Raw genomic sequence first — 19,232 nt, forward strand, 5'->3', positions numbered from 1 at the left:
GAAAGTAGGTAAGACAAATTGATCAAACTTCTAGAATACATATTGACAGTGACCCCAATCAGCATAAAACAATGTAAAAATTCAGGCCACAAAATTTTCCTCAAATGGCGCGGAAAACGGGTCAGGTAACAATTTCACTGTCTTATATGCAAGAGATCCTTACTGGAGTACACATTTTAGTCAGAAACTCAAACAAATTTCATCAACAATTACAGAGTAGTTTATGAAAAAGGTAGCCAGTTGAGCTAATAAATATACCTGCCAAATTCCATCTCTCTTTCCGGTGCCAAGTAAAGCCGGATGATGTGAGCAAAATATGACGCGACCGCATGTCTCAGGAGCAACCGCAACAGCTGTAGAAGATATATTCACCAGGGCCTTCACCATTACCTCTACAGATGGAAGGAAAGAAACAGAAGCTTCCACTGCGTTTTCTGTGTCGCTACAAAACAACAAATTACCCTATTTGCCACATGAACTTGCTTATAGTTTCTTTCTATGCCAAAAACAGCAGGGGACATGAGGTAAACTATAACAAAACCCCTAAATCTCATGGAAGGTTTGTGGTTACAAAAGTAATTTTACAAAACTAAGGAACAGACTGATCACAACCAACGTCAGTCAAAGAGACAAAAAATAGGCTGAGCTTGCCAATTCACCCCAAAGCCACACATTAGAATATAAATAAATTAGAAAATTAATCATATTCCACCATGACTTACTAAATATCAACCACTAAAATCCAATTCTTTGATGACTTAGTGCCAAAAAGAATCAGGTAGACAAGCAATAGACACCCTAGGAAATAGCTACTAGGCAAGTAAGGAAACAAGGAAAATAGTTGGACACCAAATATAAAACAATCCACCCTCCTCAACAAACAAAGACTCCTAATATTGCCCCACAAGATGATTTTCCCATCTGGCTCATCCCCAACACCCCCATCCCCCTCCAAAAGATTATGTCTTTACACCTCTTGAATTTTTAAGACTGCAAAAACAATAGCTGGAAAATAAGGGCAATGCACAAACTAGAAAGGCAACCATTACTAATTTTCTTTTCCTGATCTATAGACTACAAACCCTTATATCGTGTGGTTTCTTAATGACAAAGGAATACTTTATCTCTTCAAGCTTTCATTTCAAAAGAGATCTTGAGGTTATCATAGGGAGCTCTAGTAACTTTTTGGTTAACCAACACCTCACAAACTATAATAATTATATTGTGTGGTTTCATACTGGCAAAGGATACTTCTATCTCTTCAAGCTTTTAGTCCAAAAGAAATCTCAAGGTTCGCAAACGGAGGACCGGAGGTGTATTAAAAACTTCAGTTAAGTTTGATTAACACAAACCTGACCAACATACTAATCGTTCTCTTCTACAAGCACAAAAATTAAAAAAAAAATAATAAAAAATTTAAAAAATTTAAAAAACAAAAAAGGAAAAAAAAAAAAAAAAAAAAAAAAAAAAAAAAAAAAAAAAAAAAGAAGCATCCTATTTCATATTTTCTTTCCAATTTCCAGATTCATTTGGAACTATTGAAAGCCAAAACTAATATAAGGTGAAAGATTTCTTTTAATAACTGCTTACCATGAAAAGGTATTTTGATATGACCTCCAAAATGTGGTATAACTATAAGTAGTTATGGAGCACAAAGAGCAGGAGATTTGCTAAAATAAGGTCTGAGTAGTTTATGCTGTTTAAGGAATAAACATTTTTAAGAAATAAAAAATCCAATTGGATAGCTTACAATATGTGCTAGGAATCAGGATGATCCTTGGCTATTCCCACACTAGACAGAATTTTTAGGATATTGAGGTGAAGGATTTGAAGATTCAATCATGAAATCACAGATCGAATTAGGGAAGACTAGTAAGAAATAATGTAGGTGCTTTCCCAAGTAATAATTCTCTCAACATTTCTCAGTACCCCTCAGTATTGCTGTCAACCCCCACTGACTAACCTCATCATTGCCTTATCTGCTCTCAATTCCAACACTCTAACTAACTTCTATTACGATTACTATATAACTACTCTCACAACTCAGGAGAATATTCCCTCTACTGCCATTCCCCCTTTCTTCTGGCTAAAGACTGAGGTAGGAGACTAAGATTGTTTGCAGAGCATGGTACAATTCTTTAACATACTAATTCTTGCAGAAAAACAACAAATTTGATATCAAAAATAAATGAAGTGATAAAAGAAATAACAGCATAATCATAAAAAATACTGGCCCACGGTAAAACATTATACCTTGTATGTAAGAGACGTCCTTCTGCTACAGTTGAAAGAAAAATTGCAAATTCTTTTAAAAGTGTGTCTGCTGTCTGGGGAACTGCTTCAATAATTCTTTTGGTGCTTAAATAGGCAGCTTTGCGAATTTGCCATGATGGATGGCACAAAAGATGGAACAATAACTGTAAAAGACTTGCATTAATTACAACAATTATTTGAACAATAACACACAACCAGCAACCTGACTAGCTTACCTGAAACAATGCCTGAACAGAGAAAGACTCCAACGTCCTGCGCAACAACAAAGGAATCAATTCCCATTAGTCCATTACTACATAAAAATATAAATGGCCATTATGGGCAGCAATTTAAGTATAAAGGAAAGGTATTGAAAGTATTTTAAAATCAAGACAAAAGACACCACAGAGGTTAGCCCAGATATAACCTTTTTGTATGGTCTATTATCATCACATGAAGGAGATCAACACAAGCCAGACAATCTTCACCTGATAGCTTTGGGACCTAAACAAAACAGACAACAAATGGAAAAGTTTTATGATTGACATAATAGCTGTTAGTCAATAACAAACAAAGAAGATAAATAAATAATGGTTCAAAGATGCAGAAAGGTAGAAGTTGAAGAGCAACCTGTCCAAAAATCATGCAACCAACCTGCTATCAGCAAAATTGCATGTAATACTGAGACAACAAGTGATGCTCTGTCCCTCTCCCTCTCCCACTGAGGCAAAGGATGGGTATAGATGGGACAGAGCACCTTGGCCTTTTCAATAAAGATGGTTGCTTTCTCTATGGTTAGATCTTCACATAAGTACAGCAATTGTTAATGATTTAAAACTAAAAAGGGCTTCACCATTGACTGTATGAACAAAAAATTTTTTAAAAAAACAGCATTCCATATATATGGTGACACATGAAGCCAAATGGTTGACCAAAAACCAAATACCAATTTTGTTCGCAATTTTATATCACCAGTAGCTTTCACGCAGAGACTATTAGTAATAAAATAGTTTTAGAAGTGAGCGCAAATTTAAAAAAATAAAAAAAAAAATTAAAATTAAAATTAAAAAAATTAAATAAAAATAAATAAATAAATAAAACATAAGAGAGACCACAGAGAAACCGAGGCAGAGTTTATTAACAGCCACAAATCAATGTAACATCATTACCACCAGAAAACAGGCATAATTCATACAAGTACAAATAAACAATACCATGGAAAGAGGAACCAACGATGGCTCATTTTGAGCAACTATAGACCAGATCTTCTCTTTTGCAACAGCCTCCTCTGGAATTCAAATTCAAAAAAAAACTTTAAGAGGACGTAAATATAGAAAACATCACTAGATGATGATAGAGCTCACTAACAGACATTATTACTCATATTAGTTACAATATAAAGGCTACCTGCTTTCATATCAACAGCTGCAATCTTTGCAACCAACAGCAACGCATAGATGCTATCCAGACGCTGAACCGATTTGGTATAACCTGTTTTTACTATTTGGATAAGAGGTCCCAGCAAAGATGAAACCTACATAGTAACATCGGCAACAAAAGTAACACTCAGAAAGAGCTGTGGCCGAAAACTATATATAGACACAGAGAATACAATAATGACCTGTATAGTGACATCAGCATTGTTGCATATAATCCTTAGGCATCTGAGATGACCTCTTCTAAGGCCTTCCTTCTCTTTCAATCCAGAATTCAAAAAAGAAACTGTGGCTGGTTGGATAGAATCTGCCCCTCGCGCTAGCCAAGAGGCCAATGCTGACAAGATGGCAAGCTTTGCTTCTTCGTTTCCTGCATATTTGGAAAACAAATCAGTCACATGAAGTTTACTAGAAAAAACATATATGCTATGCATGTATGTAGGTATATCACAGTGTGCAAAATATTAATTACCTTCATCCTTGTAACAAGACAAGAGAAAGCTGCATAATGAAGATGACAAATCGTTCAACAATTTTCCTCCAGGAGCATTGGACAATTCCTGCAGGGCATTGAACATCCCAACCCTTTGGTAAGGAAATTGGAGTCTTCCCTCTGAGCCTGTTGTTGAAAAGTAAATTACCAATTAAAGTTTCATAGACCACTAATAATACCACAAGATACTTATGCAACACTTCAACTTTCAGCCAGTAACAGCAATTCGTCATTATAGAGCTTCATAAACGTTGACATCGTACCTCCAATTACAGATTTGATGGCTTTGAAAACCATATCAATAACATCTGGATTACTGGATTTTTTACTCAAACATTGTATAATTGCCAAAGCACCACACCTCCTTCCTTCATCGACATGGCGAGCTTGTGGTAAAACCACTGAGAGGAATTCCATCGAATACTTACTCAAGTCAATGCTCACTGATTTCAAGAGAATCTCAACTGATTCCAGAGCAATCTCAGGATTGCGTTTCAACATTTTGACAGATGAAGGAACAACAACATTTTCAAATTCTTCATGCGTTACGGACAAAAAAAGCGGTGAAAAAGCTTCACTAAGTCCCTTTGCTGGTTTCTCTCTTGAACTAAGAACAGCTTTCACATATAAATCGAGAAATATTGGCTGCACAATGGAAAGCTACTTTAGATTCCATCTTGAGAGAACAGCTTCCAATATGACAAAATGATCCATACTAAACGGAGAAAAGTCTCACCTTGTATTGTCCAAACGAAGGATTCTTTCTTGAATATTCTATCAACAACCAAACAATATCAGGACATTCTTTATATGGTATCCTCGCATCTTTCAACTCATCAACATAAGCTTTGTAAATATCCTGGGACTAACGACATCATACACATAACAACAATATTTAGTACCAGATCCGAAGTCTGAATGGTAAATTAAGAAATGAAATTATTCTAGCAAATTGCAATTATGGGATAATGGGATTCAACCTTAGACCATAGGCTAAAAAATGATCGTTTAGAAGCCCTTATCTCACGAAAAGATCCTTTCATAACAAGATGAAACAGTGATGCTTGTGCAGAAATTACTCTGGACATAGCATTCTTTGAGATAGAGGGAAATTTACTGCTACTTAAAAGAAAACTGGACCACTTTATAAGCCTGTAGGATCCGACATAAGAATGAGACTTTTGCAGCCTCTCCATAACCTGAACAAGGCTAGCTGCAAAAGCTTTAATGAACCCAACCTCACTCAACGCCTTTAAAACAACATCATCGACAGCCTTCCTCGATCGAAGATCCTCATAAATGAACAAAGTTTTAAAGATAATATCCACAAGGACAACAGCGACCTCACTTGACATATCTGCAATGTTTAAAAATCAATCAATTGAGACAATGGTGTTCAGCTAAGCTAGAATCAATCAAGCTATACTGAGATCAGGTGAAATGTTGAACTTTGTTTAGATAAGAGCAAGAAATTAGATGAAAGATTTATGTGATACAAAAACAAATATTGACATCCAAATTTCCAATTAAGAAGCCCAGAACTAAACTGTGATAAAAAGAATGGCTAGATTTATTGTTAGTGTTGGAATAAATAAATAAAAAAAATTGATATCAAAATTACGGCCATGAGCAAATTATATACCCTACTGAAAAAGTAATTTATAATTCAACAAACCTCAAGCTCATTTGATGCACTTACTCTCCTGAAGAAAAGATTGTACAAAAAGTACGTGAAATTTGATATCTACTACAGCATGTAATGTTACGACTTAACAAGAAGTTTGCACAACAAAATCTTGCTATTTTAAGTCTCCCAAATTCCAAAAAATAAGTTTACTTAAACTTATTAGAAATTATTTTAGTTGTAAATTGAATTTGGGTAGCCTTAATTAACATAATTTATAATATCTTATTAGAACTTATTAACCATCATTTGAACGTGATCTTCTGAAATAAGCCACTAGAAGGTGAACATAACAATGCCTAACTTCAACTTATAGGAATGACTACACAACCCTTGACAGAACATAATTGCACCTCGACTTGTTGTCCAACATAACATGAATATTCTCAGTCAATAACGAATGTTCCTTAACATTAGGGATAGATATACCACACCCTTTTTCAGTTTGCACATGCCCCCTAAGCCCTAACAATTCTTCATAAAAAAAGAAGTCAAATATTTTAATGTGTTCAGTTCACAAGTAAGTTTCTCTGTTGAATATTTGAATGTGTATTTCAAAAGTCCATGCACAGAGTCCCACAAGAGGATATACATCAATATAGCTTAAATTCCGATGGAATAAAATTCTGGAAGTTATCTAGTATGCATCCTCATCACCAAAAAAATGCAGAGAATCAGTCTAACCAAACAAAGAATCACCTCCCAACCTCATGTACATACTCGTTCCACATTAAGCACCACTAAAAGTATCATCCTTTCAATATCGGCAAACACCTAAACTGACACTCCACTCAAGAAGCTCAATTCATTAGATCCGTAATTCGGAATACTATCCATTTCACCTTATTCATATGAGCATCCATACTTTATTACCATATGTAAGCTCCGTCATTATATCAATCAACCAAACTCGAAAAAATAACATTCCAAAATAAGTAAAATCTACATTGTTCCTCATCTCCTAACACAATTTTATCCAAAAACCTCACTTAAATTTCCAGTTGCTCTAATCCAGCTCAAATTAACAATGTCTAACTTCAACTTGTAAGATATACCACACCCTTTTTCAGTTTACCCATGCCCCCTAAGCCCTAACAATTATTCATAAAAAAAGAAGTCAAATATTTTAATGTGTTCAGTTCACAAGTAAGTTTCTCTGTTGAATATTTGAATGTGTATTTCAAAAGTCCATGCACAGAGTCCCACAAGAGGATATCCATCAATAGCTTAAATTCCAATGGAATATAATTCTGGAAGTGATCTACTATGCCTCCTCATCACCAAAAAATGAAGAGAATCCGTCTAACCAAACAAAGAATCACCTCCCAACCTCATGTACATACTCGTTCCACATTAAGCACCACTAAAGGCATCATCCTTCCAATACCGGCAAACACCTAAACTTACACTCCACTCAAGAACCTCGATTCATTTAAACCGTGGTGCAAGCACGCAACCAATTTGGAATACTATCCATTGCACCTTATTCATACGAAGGTCCATACAGCATTACCATATCTAAGCTCCATCATTATATCAAATTATCAATCAACCAAACTCGAAAAAGTACCATTCCAAAATTAGTAAAATCAACACTGTTCCTCATCTCCCAACACAATTCTACCCGAAAATCTCACTTGAATTTCCAGTTACTCTAATCCAGCTCAAATTAAGAATAATTACACTTAAATCGTTCCGAAAACCGAAAAACAAAATCAAAATCAATCTCAACACTTCAATCAATCATCAACACACATAAAAGTTCAATCCTACATTCAAAAAAACAATTCCTTAACTCTAGCAAAAAGGCGAAAAAAAGCATAAAAATGGAGAATAATTTCGGACCTGAATTTCTGAGAACATCGGGAATGTCACAGCGAAAGAGGCGAACACGAAGATCAGTAGAAGAAGTAGTGACGGACTCGGCGAGTGAACTGAGACGCTCAACAGAGTCCGCCATTGAAGAAGAAGAAGGAAGCTTCGACGATGAGGTAAGGATCCGAATGAGGAGGAGAGAGAAAATGTGGTAAAAATGGTGATGAATGAAGGATTGTAAAAATGGAGGAGAGAGAAAATGGAGGTGGTGTGTTTGAAGGTTATATGTAATTAGGGTTTTAGATGTGTTGTGTTGTTGCTGCTGAAACTGCTGCTTGGTTGGTTGCATTGTGGAAGACAAAGATATTTGATTCTGGTTTTGAAATTTTGAACGTTTTAACATTTATTTATTTTTTAAAGTTAAATTCATTTAAGAAGCTGGAATAGCTCAGTTGGTTAGAGCGTGTGGCTGTTAACCACAAGGTCGGAGGTTCGACCCCTCCTTCTAGCGAATTTATATTTTTTAAAATTTTGTACTCATCCTTGACAATTTGTTTTGCACTAATTACAGTATTTTCTTTCACTTTAATTGTCAATTGTGGTGGCTAGCTACATGAATTATTACTATTTTTAATTCTCTTAACCATAAGGGTTTGTTTTGTACTATACTAATTACTTTTGTATTTCACTTTAATTATTGTCAATTATATTTTTTGTTATTTAATTTTTCTTGAGTCTTAACAATAAGAGTTTGTTTTGTAATTTTGTACTCATCCTTGACAATTTGTTTTCCACTAATTACAGTATTTTCTTTCACTTTAATTGTCATTGTGGTGGCTAGCTACATGAATTATTACTATTTTTAATTCCCTTAACCATAAGAGTTTGTTTTATACTATGCTAATTACTTTTCTATTTCACTTTAATTATTGTCAATTGTGGTGGTGACAAAAATTATTATTTTTTTCTTAACCATAAGAGTTTGTTTTGTACTAATTCTCTTGACAATAAGACTTTGTTTTGTACTAATTATTATCTTCTTTCACTATAATTATCAATTGTGGTGGCTACATGTATGAATTGAGCTAAAAAAAATCATTAATCATATTCATGGTCTAGGTTATTTTTTGTTTTAACAAAATGATTATTCAAACGAATAGTGAGAGAGAATTTCTAAGGTTAACAACATTTTAAAATTTAGACTTTGTTTGATATGACTAACCTTTTTTTTTTAAAAAAAAAAATGAAATCACTATATGACTAAGCTAACTTAATTGTATAAATAAATGAATTGCTATGCCTGTGGTAGAGGCGATCAAAATTCAAGTCGGGAAAGACAAACCTTATCATGAAAGATTATACCCAAACCCGTTAATTTGGGTCGAGCCGAATTACGGATCACCGTTAGCCTGCAGCTATGCTTGACAACGATAGATATTTAAAAGTTTGAAAAAGAGACAAAACTATTAAAGTACAATTAATGTGCGGGGATTTCGTTACATTTCTAATGGGCTGATGTCACCGATAGCTTTTTTAATTCTGTTATTCGAGGAAATTGACAAAGTGCTAAAATTACTAAGGTATAATCATATCATTGAAGAAACTATTACGGTATATTATTTTATAATTAAAATTAAAAATGATTTAGATAACTAAATATAAATTTTATTACACATTATCTTGAAAAATAGTACTCAAAGTAACTTTTTGATTAAATTCCTTTTTATCACCTTAAACTTTATAAATAAGATCAATCAATTACTTCTAAATATTTGAGTAGTATGTAATAATTTATTTTGAACCTTATTATTTCAAGTGCTTGAAATGTAATGTCAAACATGCATATAAAAATCCCACTAATTAAGATATTTTGATTTCAATAACATTTATAGACTAGGTGTGTCACTCTCGTTGTCTAGTAGAGGATTTGTTTTTATAGATTTAATTGTTTTAACTTTTATATGTATTTAACTAATTATTTTTTCACTTTCAACTATGTTCTCAACTACTCTTGAGATATCATCTACCAAGTATAATAGAGTTGTTAAATTAGATGTACAGATTAGATATGTATCTTAGTTCGAGTCTAGTTTGGGTGTTACATTCGTTACTAATGCAAAATCAATTGATGTTAGTCATTTATTTTATTGGTTTCATAGATGGTAGCTTTTTAGTTTGAGGTATAATCAGTCTATCTTTATTGTGTGACCTAATATAATGGGAGTTAACAATTTTAAACAAACCAATGAGCATTAAATAAATCTATGCCAACCAACGACTAACATCAAATTAATCGATCATTCGATCATCAATATTCCATATACATTTTTGATACATTTTAAACACAATACGTATACCACAATTTAGATGATCTGTTAGTTTTTTTATACTGAACTACACTAGCTTATTGCCATATAAATTATTTTTCCTATTTGAACAAAGCAAAGGTACGTATAATTTGGCGTTTATTTTTTTTGGTGCAATACACCAATACTTAATGCATGCTCAACCAGGGTGGGAATAAAACCAATGGGAAGTTAAGGAGGCTGAAATTTTTGGTTGGCAGTTGTGCAACTATTCACAATTAAGTTTTAAAAATAACCATCATTTTGATTTACTAACATACCAAGAAAATGAGAAGAGTTTAGGTGGTTAGTAAAATAAACATTCTATGTGAGTTTTGAAATCACTATTTCATTAGACATAGGAAGTTTTCACAAAACAAACATGCATTTTCAATTTGAAAGATTACTTTTTTCATGCATCTCAAATCTATTTGAAGTACTTGATATGATTATTGCTAATTAATTAAACTCTTATCAAAATTCATTAGATGGATTCTTAGGTTAGTTTTGGCTTCTTCTTTTATTTTTTTTACGAACATTTTCTAAAAATACAAATGCATGTTATAGAAGTACTAATCAAGTTAAGTGCGGGGTTATATGAATAATTGAATTGAACTTTCCTTTTAGAACTTGATATATGGAGATTTGAAATCAACCGACAAGAAGTTAGTTGATGTTGGCCAAAACAAGCCTGCCTAAATACACTACTACATTTTTGACCTAATGCAACAGATAATTAAAGGCTAATGCAACGGTATTTTTACTACCGTTGTAATAGCATAGGCTAATGCAACGGATTCACCTTTAATATTTTAATAGGGAGAGCTAATACAACGGCACTAGAGAATCGTTGTGTTAGCCTAGCTATTTCAACAACCAAAAAAGCTGATGCAACGGTTTGTAATGAAAATTGAAAATTTAGAGGCCAGGCGCGGAAATTTTCATGACTTCCCTCTACTTTTACCCCAAATATTTTAAACCCCTTACACGTGTTGCTAGTCTAAGACCAAAAATAATAAGGAAAAAAGAGAAAAAGAAAATTGGAAAGTAAGAAACTTCTTTGAACTAAACCCATTTTCTGATTTTCCCCTTAAAAAAAAAAAAACCCATTTTCTGATTTTTCTCACATTCTTGCACTATACCCATTTTCCCCCAATTCTCCATTTTTGAAGCCCTAAATTACGATAGGAAAAGTACTCAAAAATTTATGAGAGGAAAATTGAGCAAAGAAATCTGAGCAAGTAGACGAAGGCGGCACTTAGGTGGTGGCTAATTGCTTGAATTTCAGGCAGACAAGTGGTGGCTGCGAGTTTTAGGCTACTTAAACTCCCATTTTCATCTTTCTTGTTCCTGCCTTGTGGTTGATTGCTCGAATTGTTGTTTAAGGTTTACGGCAAAGTTTTGTTTTTCAAATTGCTTAATTGAAATTTTTGTTGTTGCATGTCGTGGTGATTAATTTGAAGTTTTCGTTGTTGTGCTTGCAAATTTGTATTTGAGGCCATATATTATGATAACAGGAAGATGAAATTACTTAGTTCAAATTTGATATTTTAGAGAGATTTCACGAGTTGGGTGAGAAACGATCTGGGTAATCGTTTTCCACGATAACTCGAATTAGCGACCATATACAATCTGGTTAATTTCTGGAAAAATAGAGAAAATTTGAACTAAAAACATCAGGAAACGGAAAGATAGATAAGTTTATTTGTTACTTTGGGATCTAACCATAAAAGATGATTTGATATATGTTTGTAGACCAATCTATAAATTTTAATGTAATATGTATTTAAGCGTTTATCTAGATTTCAAGACTCTTGGCATTCAGAGTCTTTGTTAGAGTTCCTTAAACGGATGTGATGGAGTACTAATCCTTTGTAAATTTATGACAGCTTGTTGGACAAAAATTAATCTTGAGTTAGTGGTATACATTGTTGTAACTGTCATCTGAGATAAAGATCAAATGGGCAGTCTAAGGGTAAGATAACTTTTTATTTTTGATTTTTTAAATCGGACTTCCATATGAGTATATTAAACGACCAGAAAACTTGCTACCCTAACATATTTTACTCATCTTGTGTTAATCTGGTCGTCTTTTGCTAGCTGCCTGCTGACTTTTATTTATTGTTAATCTGTTATTTGGTGTCTTAAATTCTAAGTTTGCTCAATGATTTTATGTCAATAAAGCTGTAAAGATATAGTGTTGTAGTTTTGTGATATTGTGTTATGTCATTAATCTTGCAATTTGACATTCTTTTTACATATAATACGTTTGTCATACTTCATATTTAGCTTTTATTATGCATTTGAGTTCTCGTGAATTTAATTTTTTTTTGTTTTTAATAAATTAACTTTCTTAATTCTTACCCTGAGGAATGGATAGTGAAACCAAAAACTGGTGGATGTTTTCCAAATGAAATGATGAATATGAATGGGGAATAGACGAATATGTCTAAATCTGGTGCCACAATTAATCAAATATCATAAATTATTTTCTATTGCTTCTGTGTAGCTTTTGATGCATGCTGCTAACCTGACTATACCGTAGCTACTGTTGAAATGTTGATGTTGATGAATTTTTCTAATGCCCGCTGTTGCTTTTATTTTTGTATATAGTTGATGGTTTTATTGTTTGCTGCTGCTTTTAATTGTTCTATGTTCTGTTGTTGATGTTCATGCTTTTTATTATTTTATAGTCTTCTGCATCTCTAAATTGCCATCATTAGAATAGTGAAACTTTGTTTATTAAAAGCCTTGCATGCATCTTGGTATCTATAATTAATATATATGTAAAATGTTTATATAATTTGCACACTATAATTATAAGTTGGGTGGAGCTTTTAAGTAGTGTCCTGTTATTTATTGGTTAGCTAATATCCCAGATACAGGTTGAATGTTAAGCTTTAGGAATATGATTTAAAGTTGAAATTCATTTCACTTATAAAGATTATCATGAATTGGTACCACTAATTGTCCTTAGCATGTATTATGAGAAATATTCAGGCTAAGAGAAAAAATTTGATTAAAACATGAGTGAAACTTATGAGTAGTTTCCTATAAAGTAAGCTAACTAAAAGAGATTGAACGATTGAACGTGTATAATCGTGATACTATAGTGGAAACTAAGGAAAGCAGACCAAACTTCATGATTTTGTTTATATTTTTGGATGACAATGTGAGACCTGAGACGACAGCATCTCAAGCTACTGCTCATGAAGTATATGTTAAAATTTAAACTATTATGTGACAGAATAAGAATATGCATTCTTTAATTAATTACTTAGACACTTGTTATTATTTTACTTTTGTAGAGTTTAAGAAACTTGCACTGTCTAGCTTTTTTGTATGATGCTGCCTTAATTCTATTGTAGCTGTTATTGAACTGTTGCTTCTATTGATGTTATTAAACTGTTGCTTCTATTGATGTTATTGAACTGTTGCTATACAGTCCAGGAAAAAGTTGCAAAAAACCCAATGAGAAGGAATGGCCCAAGATTCAACACATCCCTTACATTATTCATTAGATTACTGAGTAGGTGCGCTCCAATCCATTCATTCAGTTATTTAGTCGTTAAAATAGTTTGTAATATTAGTATATTTTTCACTCAATCTCTAATTTGCCTCTCTTTTTCTACTTGAGCTTTGATTTAGCATGGGGGTGATACAAATTTTTCGGCAGAAATCCCCATAATAAACTATTTGAATATACCATTAATTTGCCTTTTCATTAATAAACTTTTTGAATATACCATTATTCATTAGGTTAGTAAATGCTTGTTGTTTAGCAAAAAAAAAGACACTCACTAAGATTTCACCTCTGACACTTAACATTGCTTTCGACATTGTCCTGAGACTATTCTTAATTAGTCCAGTGGCATACATGTTAAAAGTATGTACCTACTGCAATTTGTTTTATCAGTCTTAAGTTCATAATGCTTGGTGATCAACATATTAACCCCTTTCCGTTGTATCTATGAATATTGTCTTGGTGAATATTTTAGAATATTATTTTTGTTATGTAGTACTATATAAGTTGGGATCAATCTGTGGTTATCATCATAGCAGTCGCTTTTTTTTTTAATTTTTTTTTATTTCACTCTGAAAATCTCGACATTCTTTTCTGCAGTACTTTATATAATACCACCAGGCTGCCGTGAATTATATGCTAAGCTAGCAGGTTTGTCTTCTCCTTTAATGATTTTATGTGTGTCTCTTCTCCTTCTAATGATTTGAAGTTCGGTGACTTATTACAGATTCTTATATATAATTGGATTAATTTGTTTATCTGGTAAACTAATTATATCACTTAGATTTGAGGTTTCTTGAGTAGTGTTATTGAGGATTATTATGTTTGTGAAAATAAATATACTAAAAAAGAGTGGGAGCAGGTTTATGATACCAATTTGCTCTGTTCTTGTTTGATTTAATTGGTTGGTTATATATGTCTTTGTTTTACTTTATATGAACTATGGCCTTACCATTCATGTTAATATTCAAACTATTACATTTAAGAGGGGCAAAAAAAAAAAAAAAAAAAAAAAAACAAACAAACATCAAGTTCCTTTTTTTTTTTTTTGAGTGCTCGATTATTCTATAATTCCATTTTGATTTTTTTGGGGTTATTGTTTATCAAGGGAATCAGGTGGATACTGAAGCTGAAGAAGATGTTCCCGAATTGCTTTACTTGAGAAATTGGAGAAGTAGGAGAAATAAATGGAATTGGAGAAGCAAGCTAAGAGAAAAAAATGATAATGCGGTCCAAAGAATTGCTGATAATATTGTTTGGGGGACAATTTATATAATATTTTTAATTGTTTTCTTTCTTAGTTTAACTAATGATAATTTAATTTTAATTTGTAATTGTTCTTGTAGATAACATTGTGCAAACTTTTAATTCTTATTTTATTTGTATTATTATTATTATTATTATTAGTAGTACAATTATTTTTATTGGCATTAGGTTTAGGGAACCGTGGCATTAGGGTATATGCATCGTGGCATTAGGTATAGGAAACCGTGGCATTAGGTATTATAACTAATGCCGCGGCAATAATGTTGCCGTTGCATCAGGTATTGATCTAACGCAACGGATTATTGATGCCGTGGCATTAGGTCTCATATACCGTTGCATTAGACCTACTGCAACGCCAGCAGATGCCACGGTACATGGCCGTTGCATTAGGCCTAATGCCACGGATTTTGACGCCTAATGCGACGGATTTAGGGGTTGCAATATATCAAAAATGTAGTAGTGATATATACTCCCTCCATTTTATATTGTTAGTCTCATTTACGAATATCAATGCAAACCTTTAATTGTATATAGCTTTAATCTCACACTAGCCAAAAAATATAAAAATTAGATATTAATAATCAACTCACCAAAACGAATAAAACTATATACTAGAGAGTAATTATGTATGACTATGTTTGTCCTTGTATTGTAAAAAGATTATAAATGAGACTAACATTGTGAAATGAAGGGATTATATATATACACATTAGTACATTACACACACTAGAGTATCATTTTACTTTACAACACAAAAACTTAACAAAGTACTTTTGTTTGCTTATGTAGCCCTAAGGGCTATATATAAGCATTAAATACACTCTAGAAAATTGTATAAAATTAGGAATTCATGACAAAAACACGCGTAAATCAGTGTAATTAGTGTTTCTATTTTCATGATTTTCTAACTTTTTACGGTTTTCTAGTGTAAATTTAATGCTTATATGTAGCCCTAAGGGCTATAAATTTATAATACATGCATGCATACATTATTTTTTATTGGGGTCATAGTTTATGTAATTGATGAGCTAAAGCACAACAATGATATCCTTTCGAGTTTCGATACTATCTCAATTACTACCTCTTCAATCATCATAACAACATAGATCTTTGTAATAGATACTTTTTTAATTTTTTTGAAAAATACTTTTTTAATTTTAAATTAAAAGAAAATAAATCCATTGTTAATGCCTTAAAGGCACCTTCAAGGTTACAACATACAAGAAACATTTTAAATTTGATTTAAATTACTATATTTAGAAGCTGATAAGGTGATGAAGTATATATATAAATTAAGGACATATGAAAAATAATAAAAATAATCATAATAATTAAAATATAGGGTTCCAATTTTGTATATATCAGCCACAGTCCTACTTGGATAGGTTAAATGCTCTAGTAAGCAATTTGTAGTAATGTAAAGGACAATAATCCAGCAAAAAAGACGAAGTTAAATCAATGAAGAAAGGCAAGATGTTTGGAAGTAAACCAAATGAGTGAGAAATAATCAAAGTATGTAAGAGGTGTTTAAAGAGAAGTAGCTGAAAAACAACCCTACCCTATTTACTTAGATTCTCATAGTGCATTCATTGCTATGGTTTTATTCTTTATCTTCTAGCTTACGTAAGTAATTAATTGGCCGCCAATTGAAAACTAATAGTAAAATTACTCCAAAAAATTAAAAAATAGTTTATAATTTCATGCTCTATCTTCTAGCTTAGTCTAGTAGAGATAAGCGCATTCTAAGTTTTTTTTTTTTGAAGAATAAGCGCATTCTAAGTTTTGAAAGTGTTATCCGTAAAAAAAAAAATTAATAAATAAATAAATAGATAAATAAAAAAATAATAAAAAATGAAAGTGTTAAAATTAAGTTTACGAAATTAAAATTTATAAATCTTTTGTGTCAAATAATGCATTTAAAGATCAAACTCTAGATCAAACTCTTTAAAACTTTTCTCTACCTCCGACCTCCGTTAATTAGATGATCATATCCGTTCAAAAAAGAAAAAAAAAAAGATGATCATACTAGATCAAATATATTTTATTTTATTTTATAAAACTGTTTTTCTATTACAGTTTTTTTATTTTTTTTTTATTTTTTTTATTTTTAATGATTAGTAACTATTAAGGAAAAATAAAGGCATTTAGGAATCATATGGAGTACTATACTATTGTTGGATCAAAGCAACAGTACGTTATAATATATATATATATATATATATATATATATATATATATATATATATATATATATATATATATATATATATATATATATATATATATATATATATATATTGCTAATAATCATTTTTTAGTAAATGTGTGACATAAGATGTGTTGCGGCTAAGTAAAATGAATTGAAAGAACGAAGTAACTTTTATTGAATACTAAATATAGTTATGAGATAGATATTTGTATATTACTCTTTGATGAGACGAATGAATTGAATACAATAAGATTTCACCTTATAACATTTTTTTCTTAAAATTTAGGCTACAGTTATCGCATGCATTAAAAAGATTTAGATTACAAAAAAAATACAAAAAAAATACAAAAAACTTAATAAGTTAGAATAGTACATACACTTTATTTTAGCCTTTTCAGACGAAGAGAACAAATCCATTACTCTGTAGAGAACAACAATGCGCGGTACAATTTTACCACAAAAGTATTTATTTGATCTTTGGTTAGGTGATTAATTAGGTTCCATGTTAATACAAAGTTGGCTTAAAATCAAAACTGAAATGAAGGACATTAAGTAGGTCAAGTCCAAATTCAATAACCCTTTCAAGAGAAGAAACTGCAGCTCATAGGTCCAGCTATTTTGACTTTTTAAGCCAAAGTTTGAGTTAAAGTCCCACTCTTTTAGCAAAACATTTTCAATATACTTTCCAAATTAGGCAATGATTTACTAACAATCCTACCACCACCATCCTTATTCTTATTATGGTAAATCCAAAAATTAAGAAAGTAAGAACAAAGTGTGATCCCCAGCTAACTTCCTATAATCCTATACTATATTGCTGGAGGGTATTTTTTTTATTTTTTATTTTTTTATTTTATTATTTTTTTTTTGACAAAGTTGCTGGAGGGTAGTTGAATAGTTGGCCATGATTAATTAGTCATGCATGTTTAATTTGTTTGAATTTGGCCTAAGAAAATACTAGTATGTGTTTTCCCTTGAGTATAAATTTATAAATCTGACATTTTATTGTGCTTTACATTTAGCTTGGAATAATGATATTCATTTTATTAAGAGATTTGATGAGCATCATAGCATAATCGATACATTGTTAAGCCTCAATTACCATTTACCACTATATATCGCTTTTACAACAAAATCTTCTCAGTGTCAAAAAAAAAAAAAAACTTCTACGTAATAATATAACTAATAATCACAAGTAATCTTTGATTAATAATCAATCACAAAAGTAATCTTTTAAATACTAACTAGCCTTTTGGCCCGTGCATTGCACGGATTGTTTATAGGTACACAATATAAGTTTTTTTTTAATAATATATTTTTATTGGAAAATAATAGTTTATACATGAAAAGTAGAGTGAAAATTGAATGTAATTGTAGAAGATATTAAGTTAGGGGAAAGTGCACCAAACAACATTTATACATGTATTAAATTAAAGCTATTTTAAAAAAAAAAAAATGAGAAAGAGGATTAAAAAATGAAAAGTTAAATGAGATGACATATGACATTGATGAAAAATAAAGTTTACATGTGTCATGATGAGCATCATGGTTTGTGTTTTTAAATAGTAAAAGTATAGATTTTTTGCATGCAGTGACTCATAATAATTAAATTTGTGCGAGACAAATCATCAATACAACTTACTTAGGAAATAAGTATATATTAAATGTCAAGTTTTAATTAGTAGACGTTAATTAACTTGGTTAAAGTCTAAGAAAATGATGTCCAAGATCAAATCTTATCCATGTTCAACTTTTTTTTACACTGAAAAGAAAAATCAAAGTTGTCATCCATGCAATAAAGTTAATTCTTTGAGAAACACATTAAGCCTAGCTAGCAGCCTTATATATTACAAGCTAAGGAGGCAAATAACAATAATCAAGCTAAGGTCATCGTGCATGCAATAAAGTTAATTTCATTAGTAGAACTAGGGTTAGATAGAAAAAATTATTATTGTATGTTTCATAAACATGTACACCTAAATTTTAAGCCTTTAATTAACAACAATTATAAAGCTTAAACAATTACAAACCTCTTGTCAACTCTTCCTTAAAAATATTACAGTATTTTCGGGTGGTCCACTTTCTATGATCTTTAGGTGCAACCGTGAAAGTAGAGGGGAAATTGCAATTAATATCATCAAACTCACTTCCTAGCTCTTAAGGCCTTTATATACTCCTATTCATAAACTTCAGTTCATTCATCTTGTA

General features: G+C 31.5%; 1 protein-coding gene, 1 long non-coding RNA gene and 1 other non-coding gene across 5 annotated transcripts in view; 2 read left to right on the forward strand and 1 right to left on the reverse strand.

Annotated features, from left to right (window-relative positions):
* Positions 1-7,997, reverse strand: part of LOC145605618 (protein ILITYHIA-like) — a 30,205-nt gene extending 22,208 nt beyond the window's left edge. Inside the window, exons 1-12 of the mRNA XM_081661689.1 lie at positions 7,712-7,997; positions 5,163-5,539; positions 4,919-5,047; positions 4,446-4,827; positions 4,162-4,308; positions 3,875-4,059; positions 3,661-3,787; positions 3,468-3,541; positions 2,681-2,757; positions 2,490-2,526; positions 2,254-2,417; positions 259-442 (exon numbers count right to left, since the gene is read on the reverse strand). Of these exons, the coding sequence (XP_081517815.1) occupies positions 259-442; positions 2,254-2,417; positions 2,490-2,526; positions 2,681-2,757; positions 3,468-3,541; positions 3,661-3,787; positions 3,875-4,059; positions 4,162-4,308; positions 4,446-4,827; positions 4,919-5,047; positions 5,163-5,539; positions 7,712-7,826 (1,998 nt within the window). The 5' untranslated portion in view covers positions 7,827-7,997. The remainder of the gene's footprint in view (positions 1-258; positions 443-2,253; positions 2,418-2,489; positions 2,527-2,680; positions 2,758-3,467; positions 3,542-3,660; positions 3,788-3,874; positions 4,060-4,161; positions 4,309-4,445; positions 4,828-4,918; positions 5,048-5,162; positions 5,540-7,711) is intronic.
* Positions 7,998-8,118: 121 nt separating this feature from the next.
* On the forward strand, positions 8,119-8,192 carry TRNAN-GUU (transfer RNA asparagine (anticodon GUU)). The gene has a single exon. It is a non-coding gene; the product is annotated as a tRNA-Asn (tRNA).
* Positions 8,193-10,826: 2,634 nt separating this feature from the next.
* On the forward strand, positions 10,827-14,952 carry LOC145605965 (uncharacterized). Of its 3 annotated transcripts, XR_014105172.1 has the most exons (5): positions 10,827-11,412; positions 11,916-12,001; positions 13,472-13,559; positions 14,150-14,200; positions 14,658-14,952. It is a non-coding gene; the product is annotated as an uncharacterized LOC145605965 (long non-coding RNA). The 3 variants fall into 3 exon arrangements; XR_014105173.1 differs by lacking the exon at positions 11,916-12,001 and having other exon boundaries at positions 10,835-11,412; XR_014105171.1 differs by having other exon boundaries at positions 10,839-12,001.
* The last annotated feature ends 4,280 nt before the right edge of the window (positions 14,953-19,232 follow it).

This window comes from Chenopodium album, chromosome 22 (genome assembly GCF_948465745.1).
Source record: "Chenopodium album chromosome 22, dcCheAlbu1.1, whole genome shotgun sequence".
Lineage (NCBI taxonomy): Eukaryota > Viridiplantae > Streptophyta > Magnoliopsida > Caryophyllales > Amaranthaceae > Chenopodium > Chenopodium album.